Source organism: Vipera berus, assembly GCF_964194415.1.
Source record: "Vipera berus genome assembly, chromosome: 13".
NCBI lineage: Eukaryota > Metazoa > Chordata > Lepidosauria > Squamata > Viperidae > Vipera > Vipera berus.
Genome location: NC_138216.1, coordinates 15,551,387 through 15,567,250, shown reverse-complemented (window position 1 = coordinate 15,567,250; position 15,864 = coordinate 15,551,387). Strand labels below are relative to the sequence as shown.

At 48.7% G+C, this 15,864-nt stretch overlaps 1 protein-coding gene across 1 annotated transcript in view; it reads left to right on the top strand.

The window, feature by feature from the left end:
- The first annotated feature begins 1,442 nt into the window (after positions 1-1,442).
- Positions 1,443-15,864, top strand: part of LOC308674234 (heparan sulfate glucosamine 3-O-sulfotransferase 6-like) — a 115,594-nt gene continuing 101,172 nt past the window's right edge. The window contains exon 1 of the mRNA XM_081338565.1: positions 1,443-2,076. Within this exon, the coding sequence (XP_081194691.1) occupies positions 1,610-2,076 (467 nt within the window). The 5' untranslated portion in view covers positions 1,443-1,609. The remainder of the gene's footprint in view (positions 2,077-15,864) is intronic.

Sequence of the window (15,864 nt, the reverse complement as noted above, 5' to 3'; positions counted from 1 at the left end):
TTCATTGGTGTTATCCCTCCCCTCTTCCTCATCCTCCTCCACCCCTCCAGGATGTGTCACAAGTCTGAGCTCACCTGTTAAATGTGGGGCTCACAATGGAGCCAATATTTCAGCTGCAGTTTGACTAGTGAGAGAGAAGCAATGGAACAATTATTTGCCTGAACTTGGCATTATGCTACTCAAGAATTGTATAGCTTTTTTTAGCAATTGCATCGTAACAGTTGCATTTGCAAGTACATATTTTTCCATCCTAATATCCAATGCAAGTCTATAAATTGAGCATTAAATGTTAGAGTGTCCATGAATATTGGCTTGTGTTCACTGCAGTGGGATGTTTTTCATCCGATAAGTATCTTTAGAATTATACTTTAAATATGTATATACACACATCCTTTTGTCTGCTTCTCACCTTCATTACCTTTTAAGCGTGCACAAGAATCAGTGTTCTCCAGACAAGCAGGAGGCATTTTTAAAAACAAATTAATTGTGAAGCGGTAAAGACAACAGTTGCATACACGACCGAAGTACACAACAAAGAATATGCACACACGTTATCAAAGTAGCTCACTACAACGCGGGCCATATAGATTCCCTTACTACAACCTCTGGCCAAACTTGGCTCGTGCATATTGTGTGAACTCCGCAACCGTGCTCGATTAAATGCCCCCCCCCCCGAAGCTTTGCAAGTTGGGCGAAAAAGACAGTTGGTTTTCCAGGTTTTCCGTAGAAAAGCCACGTTTATTGATCAACGTCATTGAAGGGCAGGTCAATTTTTCAAATCCGATCGGCGCCAAACCTGGGAGAAGAGTTCCCCTCCCCCCGCCGCCGCCGCCTTCCCGGGAGAGGCTACAGGGAGGCGCGCAGAAGCGGCGGCCGTCGAGGACCGAGCCCGCTGCGAGAAAGTGCGCAGCGCAAGCCCGCCGCCTGCAGAGGATCGCTCTCAACCCACCCCCGGGAGAACTCCCCACCCTAGGAGAACCACCCCCCCCAGCCTCGCATGCCCGGGAGACCCTCCAAAGCGAAGGAGACTGCAGACGGACGGACGGGGATAGGGTGGGAAACGGAAGCGAGGTCCGGCAGCCCCGCATCTCCTGGGCAGGCAGCTCCTCTCCGCGCTGCCCTCCGCGGCTGCTTCTCCTCTCCCGGGGCAGCGCCGGAGGGGCGGGGCGGGGGGGCCCTCTGCCTTCCCAGATACGGGCCCCCGCGGTTTGGGGACCCCTGTGGGAAAGCGGGGCGCCTGCCAGATGGCGAGCCCGGGCCGGGAAGGTGCGTCTCTCTCGCCAGCCCCGCCTCGCCCCGCCCCGCCCCGCCCCGCGTCGTCCTGTGAATGCCGGGCTGGCCAGCGCAGAAGCCGGTCGGGGCCCCCGCCCTCGAGCCGGGAGGGGGGCGAGTGGGCGGCCGGGGGGGGCGGCGCCGAAGGGGCGGGGAGGGGGGAGCAGGCGGCAGCAGAAGGCGCTGAAAGGCTCCCGGGGCACCGCGGACCGGACCGGGGAGACGCGTGGCCGGCTCGGTTGCCCAGGGAGCGGCCCGGGGACGGCCTGGGGAGCGATGCCCCCGCCGGCCGCCGCCCCCGCCGGGACTCCGCGCTGCCCGGGCTCGCCCTCCGCCTATGGGATGTAGCCGCGGCGGGCCGCTGGGGGGGCTGGTGCCGCGCGGCCCGCTGGCCCTGGCCGCGATGCTGCTGCTGCTCTGCAGCTACTTATTCTATTGCCTGACTGGCCCCTGCCAGCCCCTCCGCCGGCCCGGCTGGCCCCCCCGGGCGCCCCTCTTGCCCCGGCGCCCGCCCGAGCCGCCCGGGGGGCAGCAGGAGGAAGAAGGGGAGGAGGAGGAGGGCGAGGAAGCCGCCGACGCCGGGCCCCAGGAGGAGGCGCCCCCCGCGGGTCCGGCCGGGGCTCTTCTGCCGGTGTCCAGCGGCTCCGGCCAGAAGAAGTTCCCGCAGGCCATCATCGTCGGCGTGAAGAAGGGCGGGACTCGCGCGCTGCTCGAGTTCCTGCGCGTCCACCCGGACGTGCGAGCCGTCGGGGCAGAACCGCACTTCTTCGACCGCTGCTACGAGAAGGGGCTGCTCTGGTACAGGTAAGCCGGGGGGGTCGCCACCTGTCCCGCGGCCGCTTCGAGGCGGCGCTCCGCGGGGTCGAAACCCCCTGCCTCCCCTCCCCGCCACCGACCCTCCGTCTTCGGCTCTGCTGCTGGTAGGAAAATGCCTTCTTCCCCACCCCCCCAAAAAAAGAAAGAAAGAAAAATGCTTTTTTTCGAAGAGGAACCTGGCAGGACTCTCTTTGGTGTTTGCTTGAAAACGTTTCGTTTCTCCTCCCAGAATCTTCTTCTGTTCCGAAGAAGGGTTGGGAAATAAGTCTCCCATCCCCGAGCAGAGACCCCATTCCGGCCGGCCTTGTCGGGATGAATTTGGGGGGAAAGAGTAAGTGGATAGCAAAATGGGTCTAATTAGCGAAGCCAGGAGGAAGGTTCCCCTCTGCCCGGTCCCGGTCCCAAAAGTCCAATTATCCATCCGGCTCACCCCGGAGACGGCTCAAGAGCTCCCCACGGCTGTCAGTTCGGGCTCTGTTCTGTTTGTCCTCGAATCCGCACTCCCCCCCCCCCCCGCTTTTTAAATTTATTTATTTAGTGCCGCTGCTGTACGCTAAATAAATAAATAAACTTTGCGCGGCTGCCTGCCTGCTTTCCCCACCCTGGCTTTGCTGAGAATAAACGTTCCCCCGAACCATTTGGGTTGGACCACCCCACTCCACCCCACCCCATCCCTTTATCCACCGTGGTTGTCCCTCTGCTTTGGCTGGTTATTTCCCTGCCCCCCCCCCCCGCGTTGCTCTTCGGTAAAGTTTTGCTTTGAACAGGCCCAAATAACTCATATGTTGGATTCTCTTGAAATTCAGCAGCGCTGCTACAAACTGGGAGGTTTGATCATACCTACTTATTCCATATATTTCTCCTCCTTAGTCCTTTCCATTCCTTTCCTCTCCTCTCCTCCCTCAAAAGGGCCAGCTGTTCTGATTTTAAATGGCAAAGGCTTACAGCAGCAAAGAGTTTAAAGTTTCTTTCCTGTTTGCTCCAGCCTCCTGGAGGCAAGATATCTTTGCTAGATAGCCAGGGTGTGTGTGTGTGTGTGTGTGACTCTGGAAGATGAGCGGAGAGCTCTGTTCCACAATGGGTGAAAGCCTGAGCCCAATTCAGGCTGCTTTCTTTCCTGCCTTCCGAGTTTCTATTAGGAGATCAGGTAGAAAAGACATTCTGACTACCTAGGGCTGAAAGCTGCCTGCTTTTGAAGTCTATGGCAGCCTGGCTGCTTTTGTCACTTCAAAGGGGGTCTAGATTTCACAAAGGCAAAAGTTCACAAAAGCTGACCGGCTATGAAAACCCCCTTTTTTAAAAAAAAAACCCAAAATGATTAATTGAGGTTCAGGTTTTGCCTCTCAGTTGTCTTGCTCTGAGCCGCTTCTGTTCTTTTGCAGAAAGTTTCTGTTCAACCCCACCATGTTGAAAGTGAAGTCAGGTTGATGTTCTGATCCCATTTCTGTCTTCTAGTTGTCCTTATTTCCCCATCCTTTATTCTACATCTCTTCTCTTCTCTTCTCTTGGGTGAATAATAATGATAATGTTCTGAAAATTTGACTCCTCCTGAATACAATCTCAGAAGGCAGCCTGTGAGGTTTGAAATCAGGGTCTAAACCTGTTTGAGGTTCCTTCCCCTTTTGAGCAGCCCTCAAAAAGTATCGTCAGATCCTTGGAAATGGCTTCACAGTAAGCAGGCGGAACGTTGTACTGTAGTGTTCATTAGCTAAATAAAAAAGCTGCCTTTATGTGGGAGCAGAATAAATACCATATGGAAGAGAAAGTTTGCCTTCGATCTTCAGCTTCTTGGTTGCCTTTTGCAGTTTCTTCCCCAATTAGCTATTTTACAATTCATTTGATTAATGGTTTGTGAACCAGCTAATTCTTGATGTCGGGGTTTATATACCTTGCTGTAGGTATGAATAAATGGCCCTCTGTAATGAGTGCTTGCCATGCACAACGGCCTCAGTCTATTGCAAACGCAATTTGAACAGAATAATAAAACTCTTCTCATTTGTTTTTGTTTTGTTTTTTTTGTTTTTGTATTGGTCTCGAGAGCCTCTCTTGGGAATTTTGGTTTTGTTTTGTCGTTCCGGGATCATGATGGGCCTCCAACTCCTTGTGATGAATACTTCCAAAAATCAATAAAAGCATTTAGAGTTAAGAACTGGGTTGCTTAATTTAAATCCATTGATATGCATGATCCCTGGCATAACAGCAGGATAAAAATGTTTCTGTCCCCCAAGAAAATATGCTACTTCTTAAGTTTGAGCAAAATGTATAAACAAAAAAAGGGGTGGGGGATTTGAAGAATTGCAGAACTGTTTCACTGTTCGAATCCTGCTGCCAGGCCCTCAGAAGCAGTGATCCTCTGAGATCCCATCAGATCCCAAATCCCATGGGGGATTTGAACAAAACGTTTGAGCTGATTGCAACTTGTTGTTTCCTCTTTTTGGATCCTTTAAGTTAAATGTAAACGTACGCAAATTTCACGCCTCTGTAAAATCACGTTTTGCAAAAGCATAATCTTCTCAGGGTGCCGCCGGTTAAAGATTGCCGGCGGGTAACACCCAGGGGTAGGGCCTTCTCAGTGGGCACGCCTGCCCTTTGGAACCAGCTGCCTGCGGAGCTTAGGACTGCCCCTGACCTCCGTTCATTCCGCCGGGACCTGAAGACCTGGCTCTTTGAGCTCTCTGGCCCAGGCTGAGAATTTTTTAACTTTAAGTGGGGTTTTTATTTTTTCTCAGGAAATGATGTGATCTTTTTTAATTGTTTTTAGCTTTTGTATTGATTTTCTTTTAAATATCCTGTAAACCGGCCTGAGTCCTTCGGGAAAGGGCGGTATATAAATCTAAATAAATAAATAAATAATTTCCTGTTATGAGATCATAATACTGCGGAGGCTCCTTTTTGGAGTGAGACAACAGCCAGGTCCCCACAACTAGGTTAAAATTGAAAAGTCTATGGCTCTGTGTGTTACAGAAACATGTCAGGATCTAAGCACATGCAATGATCTAGGTTGTTGCATAAATTAATATTCCAGTGTGTTTGGCATTATAGGGCACGTGGAGACCACAACTCTCTTAACAAATTTCTCACTTAGCAATATAAATTTTGGGCTCCATTGTGGTCGTAAGTCAAGGACCACCTGTATAATGTTGGGAAAGGGAGAAGAGAAGAGGGGATTGGCTCAGTAGCCTGGTGATGTGTACATGTTCAGAGTCCTGAAGGACCAGGTTGAGAACAAAGCCTTTGGAAGAAGATCTGCTATATGGTCAGTAAGAGTCAATGCCAGCTGGATGATGGCACGTAATCTATCAATTTTGGTCATGTGGTTAAAATGGAGCTGATTTTTCTTAGTGGTACATTTTTTCTTATCTGGAACAAAAAGTGAGGATTTTAATTTCTTGGATGTTTTACAATAAGACAAACTTTTCAGGAGTACCATGTAATTGCCCTGGAAAACTTGTTTTAACTATTAGTTAGCTTTTAACATTTGTTTATTATTGTATTTGTCTCATGCAGCTTTTGATGGGAAACTTTTATTTTTATTTTTTTTGAACCCTTGGAAGAGTGAGGAAGATTCTCAGGGATGATTCACACCCTGGACGGTATCTCTATACTCTCCTACCATCCGGTAGGAGATATAGGAATATAGCCAGCCGTACCAACAGACTGAAAAATAGCTTTTATCCGTGGGCTGTTAGGCTTTTAAATGGGACATAATCTTATGCAGAATTGACTTGGGAGGCCAGTGTGTGGTGTAGTTGGTTCACATGGTGTGGTAGGATGGAGGGTTTGTTGTCACTGTGTGTTGGGGGGAGAGAGCACGGGGAGGCTCAGCTAATCTCAATGTACACATGTTGTACTTTGAAAATAAAGGTTTATTATTTATTTATTTTTGTAGCCAAGCTGTTTATTTTGAAGAAAATCAAGTTTCATTAAGTCGGTTGGGTTGGTGAGTTCGAGTCCTGCCTTAGGCATGAAAGCTAGCTGGGTGATTTGGGGCCAAACACTCTCTCAGCCCAACATACCTCATAGGATTGTTGCTATGGGAAAAATAGGAGGAGGAAGAAATATTAGGTATGTTCACCACCTTGAGGTATTTATGTAATTAAGTAAACAAGTGTCAATCAGAGAGTCAGGCAATTCAACTCTTAAGAAAAGCTAAGAAAAAGTCACCTTCCAAGCTACATGTGGATTTGACTTTGGGTCTTTTCAATCCGGGTCCTTCTCAGAATAACAGAATAACAGAGCTAGAAGGGACCTTGGAGGTCTTCTAGTCCAACCCCGTACAAGCAGGAGATCCCATACCATTTCAGACAAGTGGTTCTCCTCTTGAAAGCCCCCAGTGATGGAGCACCCACAACTTCTGGAGGCAAAGCTGTTTCACTGATCAATTGTTCTCACTGTCGGGAAACTTCTTAATTCTAGGTTGCTTCTCTCCGTTGAAATTCCAAATGTGCTTTGAGACTTTGTCATAACAAGTAGAGATGTCTATGCTGCAGGGTAGTCAAAAAAGTCAAGATGGCAGCCCATGATCATGTGATCAAGGCCCCTTCCTTCTTCAAATGCATCTCAGATATCACATATGTGAAGAAGGTAAAAAAGAAGCTGAGTCATTTAGGTTCAACACATCACCCATTCATTGTCTTAACAGGCAATCCTATCCTTTACGAACTGGAGTATCCCGTGTTATGTCAACACAACATGTATTTTTACATGTTTATAACATGTGAATCTAATCTTAAACTTAGCGTTTCAGTCAAGCTCAACAAGTGATAACATAGATGTATTGATGTATAATGTTGGCAACATTATAAAAGTAGTTTTTTCTGGCTGGGGAATTCTGGGGTATCTTCAAGCTGCCAAGGTTTAAAAAATACTGTTCTAATCTTTCTAAGGCCCCTGAAATTTCCTGATGGTTCCCCAGGACCAAGCCATACTAAATCCTGCTCTGCTTCAGAATTAAACCAGTTTACCAATTAAACCAGTTTAGCAAAGTGCTGCCATCTGCTAAGATCCAATGAAAGTCCTGGCGAGGTTTACTTCAGTCTACCTGTGCTGAAGATTAAATGGAACACCTCCCCATGTTTTCAGGAAAAGAGTTAAACACCTGCTCAGTTCTCAGCCTTAACTGCCGCCCTATCATAATCTCTTGATCTGTGTAAAAAATATGAACTAAACCTACTAGCTTTAATGATATATTTCTATCCCCTCCCTTTCTTGTTCGTAAGCTTCTTAAATGTATGTCTGGGTTTTTTTCTCTCATTTTCCTTTTGGCAGAGAAAGAGGAGCATGTTTCTTGGTTCAGGTGTATTTAAGATTGCCTATGATTGCAGGGGCTGGGGATGTTTAAATCTGGGTGTGGGTATGCGCTTGGGGGTGGAGAAAGAATTTTAAAAGTTGAGCTTTCTTGCTCCTGGGAATCTTTTAAAGTAGTGTCAACATTTCTGAAATAGTTGACTAAGCCAAGAAACTCCAGATTGTGCCAAAAGCTTTTAATTGCCAGCATGTTGACCCCACCCCCTGCACCTGTGGAATTGTTCGATTTAAATGGTGTTTTTTTGAAGAAGAAAATATTTTGAGCCACCTAGTCCTTCTGCATGACCCAAGTCTCTTTGAATTTTCTCATGCAGTCTTAATCCTTCAAGCAGGTCTGTGGATCCAGTTTGAATATTTCATATATGGCCTCCGATCGGCATTTGGCATTCCTTAAAGAAAGAAGTTCTTTTGCTTTGTAAATATATTATGAAACTCAACAAAAGGCAAAGGGTAGTATCTTTCCCTGGAGTGTTTTTGATGCTTTTCTTGGCCCTACCTTTTTCTGCAACTTGGGCCCTTTGTTAATAACAAAAGAAACCTTCAGTTAGAAAGCCATGAGTAATTCCCCAGATTGCTAAACCCTTTTAACCCTTGAGTTCAGGGCCGAAAAAGACTGTTCGATTCAATAGGAGGGTGGGATGCAAATTGAATAAGTAAATGAATGAAATAAGCAGAGCAGCTTTCCTCGCTGGCACAAATACATTTATGACTGTCCAGGACTTAAGGATACCATTAATTCAAACCAGTGGCATTTGCAGAGAGGCCTAAAGCAGGGCAAGATTGCAGCTGCAAAAATCTCATCTGAAGCCTTCCCTTTTTTATTTGCACGTTGTGCTGTTGTGACTGTCATGTTGTCTTTTTTTTTTGCTGCAAACATATACGCTCTTGATGCCAGTAATCTAAGCACTTAAAATGTTTGTGTTATATTGCCCTAGGCCTAGGCTAAACCTTAAGTTTAGAAAAAAGGAGTTGCAGTTACTCCTGCAGATGTGCAACATACTAAATGCAGACAAGCACATGAGAGTTTTTGCAAATCCCACCTGTCCAGGCATGGCTAGACTGAGTCTGGCTGCAGTGGAAAAGGGGTGATGTTGCAACAGGTAAACAAGCAATAACCATCTCTCTTAATGATTTCTTGACACAGTTAGTTCAGCAAAGAGGCAAAGTGCGGTTTCAAAACATGTTTCAGCGCATTGGAGGAAGACACCTTTATTAGCAACTTGGAGGGTAATTCATTCCATGTTTTCTGAGAGCGGACCAAAGTTCCTTTACCTTCTGAGTTTATTCCCATGTTCAGATCAACAGGCCTTGGTCCACTGCTTGCCCAGTCAGATAGAGTAATATGGGCCAATCTTCTCTCATTGAAGAGTCATATACAGGTAGTCCTTGACTTACAACAATTCATTTAGTGACCCTTCACAGTTACAACTGCACTGGAAAAAGCCACTTAACGATTGTTTTTCACAGTTATGACCGTTGCAGCATCCCTACGATCATGTGATCAAAATTCAGATGCTTGGTAGCTGGTTCATACTTATGACAGTTGCCCTCTTCCCAAGGTCACGTGATCCCCTTTTGCGACCTTCTGACAAGCAAAGTCAATGGGGAAGCCAGATTCACTTAACAACCATGTTCCTAACTTATCGACTGCAGTGATTCACTGAACATGTGGCAAGGAAGGTCGTAAAATGGGGCAAAACTCACTTAACAAATGTCTCACTTAGCAACAGAAATTTTGGGCTCAATTTTGGTCATAAGTCAAGGACTACCTGCACTCAATGTGGGGGTTATGCTACCCTTTTAATTTAATATTAATTTTCTGCATGCTGGCTGGAACCTCCTTTCCCACCACAGTCTTTAAAGGAAGGCAGTCCAAAAGTTATGCATGAGGGTAGGATAAGAGTCAGTTTTGTTCATTCTCAATTTTTAGTTTGTTTATTTTCTTCTGTATTTAGTAAATGATATGCTGTTTTCATTCTTACTGAACCCTGGTGTGTTTTAATCATAATTAACAGAGTCTGTCTTATGGGCTGGAAAAATAATCTTGGCTTGCTTGGACATTTCCTGGTTAGCTGTCCTTCTTTTCTATCTTCTCTTGCATTTTTATGAGTTGGTTAGACTTCGATCATCAGCAGATAATTGGGATCTAAGCATAGCCCTCAACTCAAATCATGCAGCCGTCAGAGCATCAGCAACACGCTCCAGATTCATTCAGTGGTTTGAATAACAACAACAACAGAGTTGGAAGGAACCTTCAAGGTCTTCTAGTCCAACCTCCTGCTCAGGCAGGAAACGCTATAACTTTCAGACAAATGGTTGTCCAGTCTCTTCTTAAAAAGTTACAGTGTTGGAGCATTCCCAATTTCTGGAGGCAAGTTGTTCCACTGATTAATTGTTCTCACCGGCAGGAAATTTCTCCTTACTTCCAAGTTGCTTCTCTCCTTAATTAGTTTCAATCCATTGATTCATGCCTTCTGGTGTTTTTGGAGACTAGGTTGACCCCCTCTTCTTTGTGGCAACCCTGAGATATATTGGAAGTCTGCTATCAGGTCAGCCCTAGTCCATCTCTTGATTAAATTAAACAAGTTTATTCTTCATGCTATGCAATACTTCTACAGCTAATAATAATAATAGCTTAAGCTGGCATATGAATAATCCCTCTTTATGCAGAAAAGTGGCTCAGAAAAGCATTTTGTGGTTGGTAATCGTTAAATGATTTATGCCCACTTTTCCTGGCCTCTGCCAAGATTCAGTTCTTTTTCCTTTCTCATGTCCCATACCATATTTTAATTACCTCCCCATCCCGTCATCATTAAACCTTTTGAAAAGAATACCATGTGTGAGATTAAAAGAAAGTGTTTATTCATTTCATTTGCAAACAACCAGTGTGTATTTACAATGCTTTCTGAACAAACAGGTGTGCCCAATATCTTTAGGGTTTTAGAGAACTTTACACACATATGGGTGTAGCACAGGGGTCGGTAACATGTCACGCACCAGGAATTGCCATGTTCTTCCCCATCAAAACATGACGGATTGCTCAGAGTATCGCAGTTTTGTGGAGAGACCTGGACTCATTGCTTGAAACCATGCACATTTTCACATGAGAACTCATCTGATCTCGCTTAAGGACGCCAAAATCTTTGTGCATCTTGGCAACCTCATGAGTCATTGGGAAGGGGTGTTTAATTTTGAGAATTGAAACTGTGGACACTGGACATTTTCCCAGTTGCCAGTTTAGGATGTTCTCGAACGGGGTGTGTTATATAGCTAGTCTGGACCTCATGGACCGCATGGACGACTCGGACAACTGGTTACAGCATCAGATCGCTCTTTATTGAATGGACACACCAGACTGAGACAAAGGCCACTGTTGGTCCCTCATATACACCTAGCCAGGTGAACCTGGGACCAATCTGCTCATCTGGATTTCCCGCCGTGGACTATCCAGCCAATCCGGATAGAGTACGTCACCACCTGGTGGTGTCAGTGGCTCAATGCTGTAACTATATACATAACACCCCTTCCCCCCATATGTAATAAAAACACAACAATTGACAACACACAATGTATATCTGGTTATTTTTGTACACTACTGACCCTAAGAATACCCTTGCCTCAAAACCTTACAAACTCCTCTAGATACGTCAGTGGCCTATGAGATCTGGCAGACCGTTTCGGTGTTTGTTCCTTGTTTATGTCAATCGGGTCCACAATTTGGTCATCTGTTTCACCCTGATCCCATGCCCTATTGACCCCCTCGTCATTTTGGACATGGGCCTGTTGTTGCTCGGCCCCACCAACGCTTCTGGGTAAATGTCTACTGTCAGTATGTTCTTCCACCTCCTCCCGACCCAAAGCAAATGAAGAAGATGAAGATGGAAGGTCACGTTGAGGTGCCTGAGATTTTTCAGGGGCCCGCCTCAATTGATCCAGATGTCTTATGACCTGGCGGCCCTCTTCCACCTCTACAATGTATGATACAGGGCCTGTTTTATCAACCACCACCCCTTGAATCCACACGTGCCCAGGACCATAGTTCCTGACCCAAACCATATCACCTATGTGCAGTTCTCTCGGAGTGTTGGGTTGCTCCGTTTGCACAGCCACTCTGTCTGGGTGCAGTCTGTCCAACTTGGTGATGAGGCGACGTCTCCAACGTAACTCAGCAGGACTCTTGCCCGTAGATGTGCACGGTGTGGTGTGTTGTGCTAAGAGGAACTGAGCCAACCTTTGGTTGGAATTGAGCCAACCTTTGGTGCCAGTCTCCACTGATGATGCGCCTCAATGTGTCCTTAGTCGTTCTCACCATTCGTTCTGCTAAGCCGTTAGATGACGGGTGGAAGGGTGCTGATGTGACATGCCTAATCAAGTTGGCCCTGGTGAATGCCTGGAAATCAGCAGATGTGAATTGTGGGCCATTGTCAGAGACCAACATATCAGGTAACCCGTGAGTTGCAAATAGTCCCCTGAGCACCTGGATAGTCTTAGCCGTAGTCATGCTAGCAACAGGAACTACTTCTAGCCATTTTGAATGACTGTCCACTACTACCAAAAACAGCTGACCCTGAAAAGGACCCGCATAATCGATGTGTACCCTTGACCACGGAGTATGAGTTGTTTCCCACTTATGTACGGGTGCTTGCGGCTGTTCTGGCCTTGACCTTTGACAAGTATAACAACCAGCTACCTGCTCTTCTATGGCTTTGTCAAGACCAGGCCACCACAAGTAACTTCGAGCTAGAGCCTTCATCCTGACTACGCCTGGGTGACCCTCATGTAGCGACTGCAAGACTTTCCCGCAGTTTCTCTGGGATGATAACTCTACTACCCCACAACAAGCATCCTTTATGAGAAGACAACTCATGCCTTCTCATGAAATATGCCTGAAACTCTGGGCCAGGACTCCTTTCTTGCCACCCGGATGCCACCCACGTGAGGACTCTGCACAGTACCTTGTCCGCCCTGGTGCCAGCAGCAATGTCCTTCACCTGAAGTGGACAATCTGGTAGATCTTGGATGGCCAGGATCTGCTCCGCAGGTGCTGGGTCCGGATCCGTGGTCATTAATGGTAATCTGCTTAATGCATCAGCGTGGCCCATATCCTTCCCTGGTCTGTGGACCAGTTTGCAAGTATAGGCAGATAAGAATATAGACCACCTTAGCATTCTTGGGGACAGAATTTGTGGTGTTTGTTTATCAGTGGTGAACAACCCCAACAAGTGATCTGTAAAAATAGTGAATTCTCTGCCATACAGATAATCATGGAATTTCTTGACTCCTGTCACGATTGCTAAGGCCTCCTTGTCAATTTGGGCATAATTCCTTTCTGCCCTTGACAGAGTTCTGGAATAATATGCAATAGGCCTTTGCTCCCCATTTTCTTCTATGTGGCTCAATACAGCACCCACGCCATAAGGGGATGCATCACAAGTTATTCCCAGGGGAAGAGCATTCTCTGTGGGCGCGCCGGCCCTATGGAACCAGCTCCCCATGGAACTTAGGACTGCCCCCGACCTTCACTCATTCCGCAGGGACCTGAAAACTTGGCTCTTTGAGCTGTCTGGCCCAGGCTGAGGGGTTTTAATTTTTTATTAGGCTTTAGTTTTAAATTTCAGGGACTTTATTTAATTAATTGGCCGCTCGCAGCTGATCGCGGAGATCAAAGGATGCGAGTGTGGCATGGAGCCCTGCAGGGGGCTGCTGTTCCCTAGCCCGGATGGGTGACAGGACCCTCCGAGGCTTCGGTGGAGCCCGTAATGAGCGCCAGCAATAACAACGGGGCGGTATTGGAAAGGACGGCGAAGCGGCAAGGAGGCAAGGCTCCCGGACTCGAAGGGGCCAAGCGGAACGGCTCGATCAGGCTGACGGTCGAATTACAACGGCCGACAGCAACCGGCGGCACCCCACAGCAGCCTGTAAAGCGGCCGATGATGGTCGGGCTGCAACGTGCAGTTTGCAGCCTTTTCTGGCTCGCTCAGACCGGCAGAGAGCACATACTAGCCGGCAGCTGCCGATGGGATCTTACGGCGGCCTCCGAATCAGCTGTTAAGCGGCCTGCTTGGATGCGAGTAACCGGCGGCACCCCGCGGCAGCCTGTAAAGCGGCCGATGATGGGCGGGCTGCAACGCGCAGTTTGCAGCCTTTTCTGGCTCGTTCAGACCGGCAGAGAGCATATACCAGCCAGCAGCTGCCGGTGGGATCTTGCGGCGGCCTCCAAATCAGCTGTTAAGCGGCCTGCTTGGATGCGCGGCATGTGGAAGCCTGCAACGGACCTACAACGACCTGATCGATCTCCCTTCGACAGACAAACGGTCCGGTCCTGCAGCCACCTGCGGAGGAGCTGTAACGACCTGGGGCTGCCTAGAAAGGTAGCCCGGACGGCGAGGCTCCAGAATTGGTGGCTGCTGCCCCCCATCTGCCCATCTATAAGATCATCGAGCTCCACCCCCACGGAGGTCTGTGGGATGATGGCCACCGTCTGTAGGCTAGAGCGCCATCTAAAACCCTCCTGTATCTGGTCTGGAGGGCGGAATTCACCAGGGACCACCTGAAGCTTTATTTGGAGGTGGGATGTGCCGAAAGGCCCCCGAGATAGCAGTTATCCTCTCGGGATCATACTTTAAATCCAGATAATCCCTCCTTCATTTTTCCACCGGAGACTGACTACAGCCCCTCGGTCGCGATGACATCTTAGGCATGGAGATAGATGAACTACCACCGCTCATCACCGGAGCTACGAAATTATCCACCAACAGACTATGCTAGCATTCACCGGACTCTCTCTCCTCCTGCGACCTACCCAGGGCTGGATGGTGGCCCCCTGAGATCCTGATCACTGTGAGAGGGTGACCATGTTCTCAGGAGCCACTACTTCAGCTCTGTGGTCTTGATATGCAGTTGCTCCAACCAGCTCGTCCTTTACTCCTATTTCCACCTCTGATGGCTTACACCAGAAGTGAGCTACTTGCCCTGAGAGCTTCCCCCCTCTCTCAGAGATGGCCATCAGACCTACGCCGCCGGTTCCTTAATGACGGGTCCTGGGACCCCGAGAGGTGGCATGGCGCCAAGAAGAGGCTCTTGGGTTTTCTTTTAAAAGTTTTTGAAGGGTTAGGGAGGGGGGAGGGTCAGGCCCAGCAGAATGAGGGGAAGATCCTACCGGACCTGTCTCAGCCTAGGTTGGCCAATGGTCGCGGCAATATGAGGGCCGAAGAGAGTCTTGTAAACCAGGGGGATGGGACAGGGATACCGATCCCCACAGTAATTGGGAATGGCAGCAGATGGAGGAGCAGAGGGCCATATAGTATTCTGAGATCACGCCCACGCTATCTTCTTGCTGTGGCGCGCTCTGACCCTCTGGCTCTCGCCTGCTGCCCTGGGGAAGAGGGAGGACTGACTCCTGAGCTCAGGCTGATCTATTTTAATGCCAGGTCTGTTGTGAATAAAGCTCCCCTCATTCATGACTTGATCGAGGAGGAAGACGCAGACCTGGCATGCATCACGGAAACCTGGCTGGGCCCAGAGGGAGGGGTCCCTCTGACTGATTTATCCCCTCCAGGTTTCCGTGTGCTACATCAACCTCGAGCTCAGGGTAGGGGAGGTGGCGTGGCGGTCGTTATCAGAGAGACCCTCCATCCACGGGAAGCCACTGCCCCTCAGATAGAGGGATGTGAATCCCTCCTCTTAAGATGGGGTCCTGGTGGTCAGTTGGGCCTACTTCTGGTATACGTCTCTCCAAGCTGCACAGCAACGGTTCTACCCAAGCTACCTGACGCCATCTCAGGATTGGCGGTCGAATTTCCAAAACTTATGGTACTGGGAGACTTTAATCTACCTTCCCTGGGCAGTGCATCAGAAGTGGCCCGAGAGTTCATGGCCTCCATGACGGCCATGGACCTGACTCAAATTACTCAGGACCCAACTCACGAGGGAGGAAACATGCCGGATCTTATTTTTGTCTCTGGGCAGTGGCTAAATGAACTGGGTGGGGTTACTCCAACATCACAACCCCTTTCATGGACAGACCACTACCTCCTGCGGTTGGGCCTCCGTCACGTCACCCCCCGATGTCAGGAGATGGAACCGACCAGGTGGTTCCGCCCCAGGCGCCTGATGGACCCAGATAAATTCCAGATGGCGCTTGGACCGATTCCCACCTCCCTCTCCCACAACCCGGTCGAGTCCTTAGTTAATGCCTGGCAACAGGCTGCTTCGGAGGCGCTCGACCGCGTTGTCCCTTTGCGGCCTCTGACCCGGCGCAAGTCCCGACTCGCTCCTTGGTTCTCCAAGGACCTGCGGGAGATGAAGCGCCAGAGAAGGGGCCTAGAGAGCATTTGGAGAGCCAGTCGGTCTGAGTCTGACCGAACACAGTTAAGATCCTTTTCTAGATCCTATCTTGTGGCAATGAGGGTGGCAAAGCGCGCATACTTCACCACCCTCATTGCGTCCGCAGATAATCGCCCGGCTGCC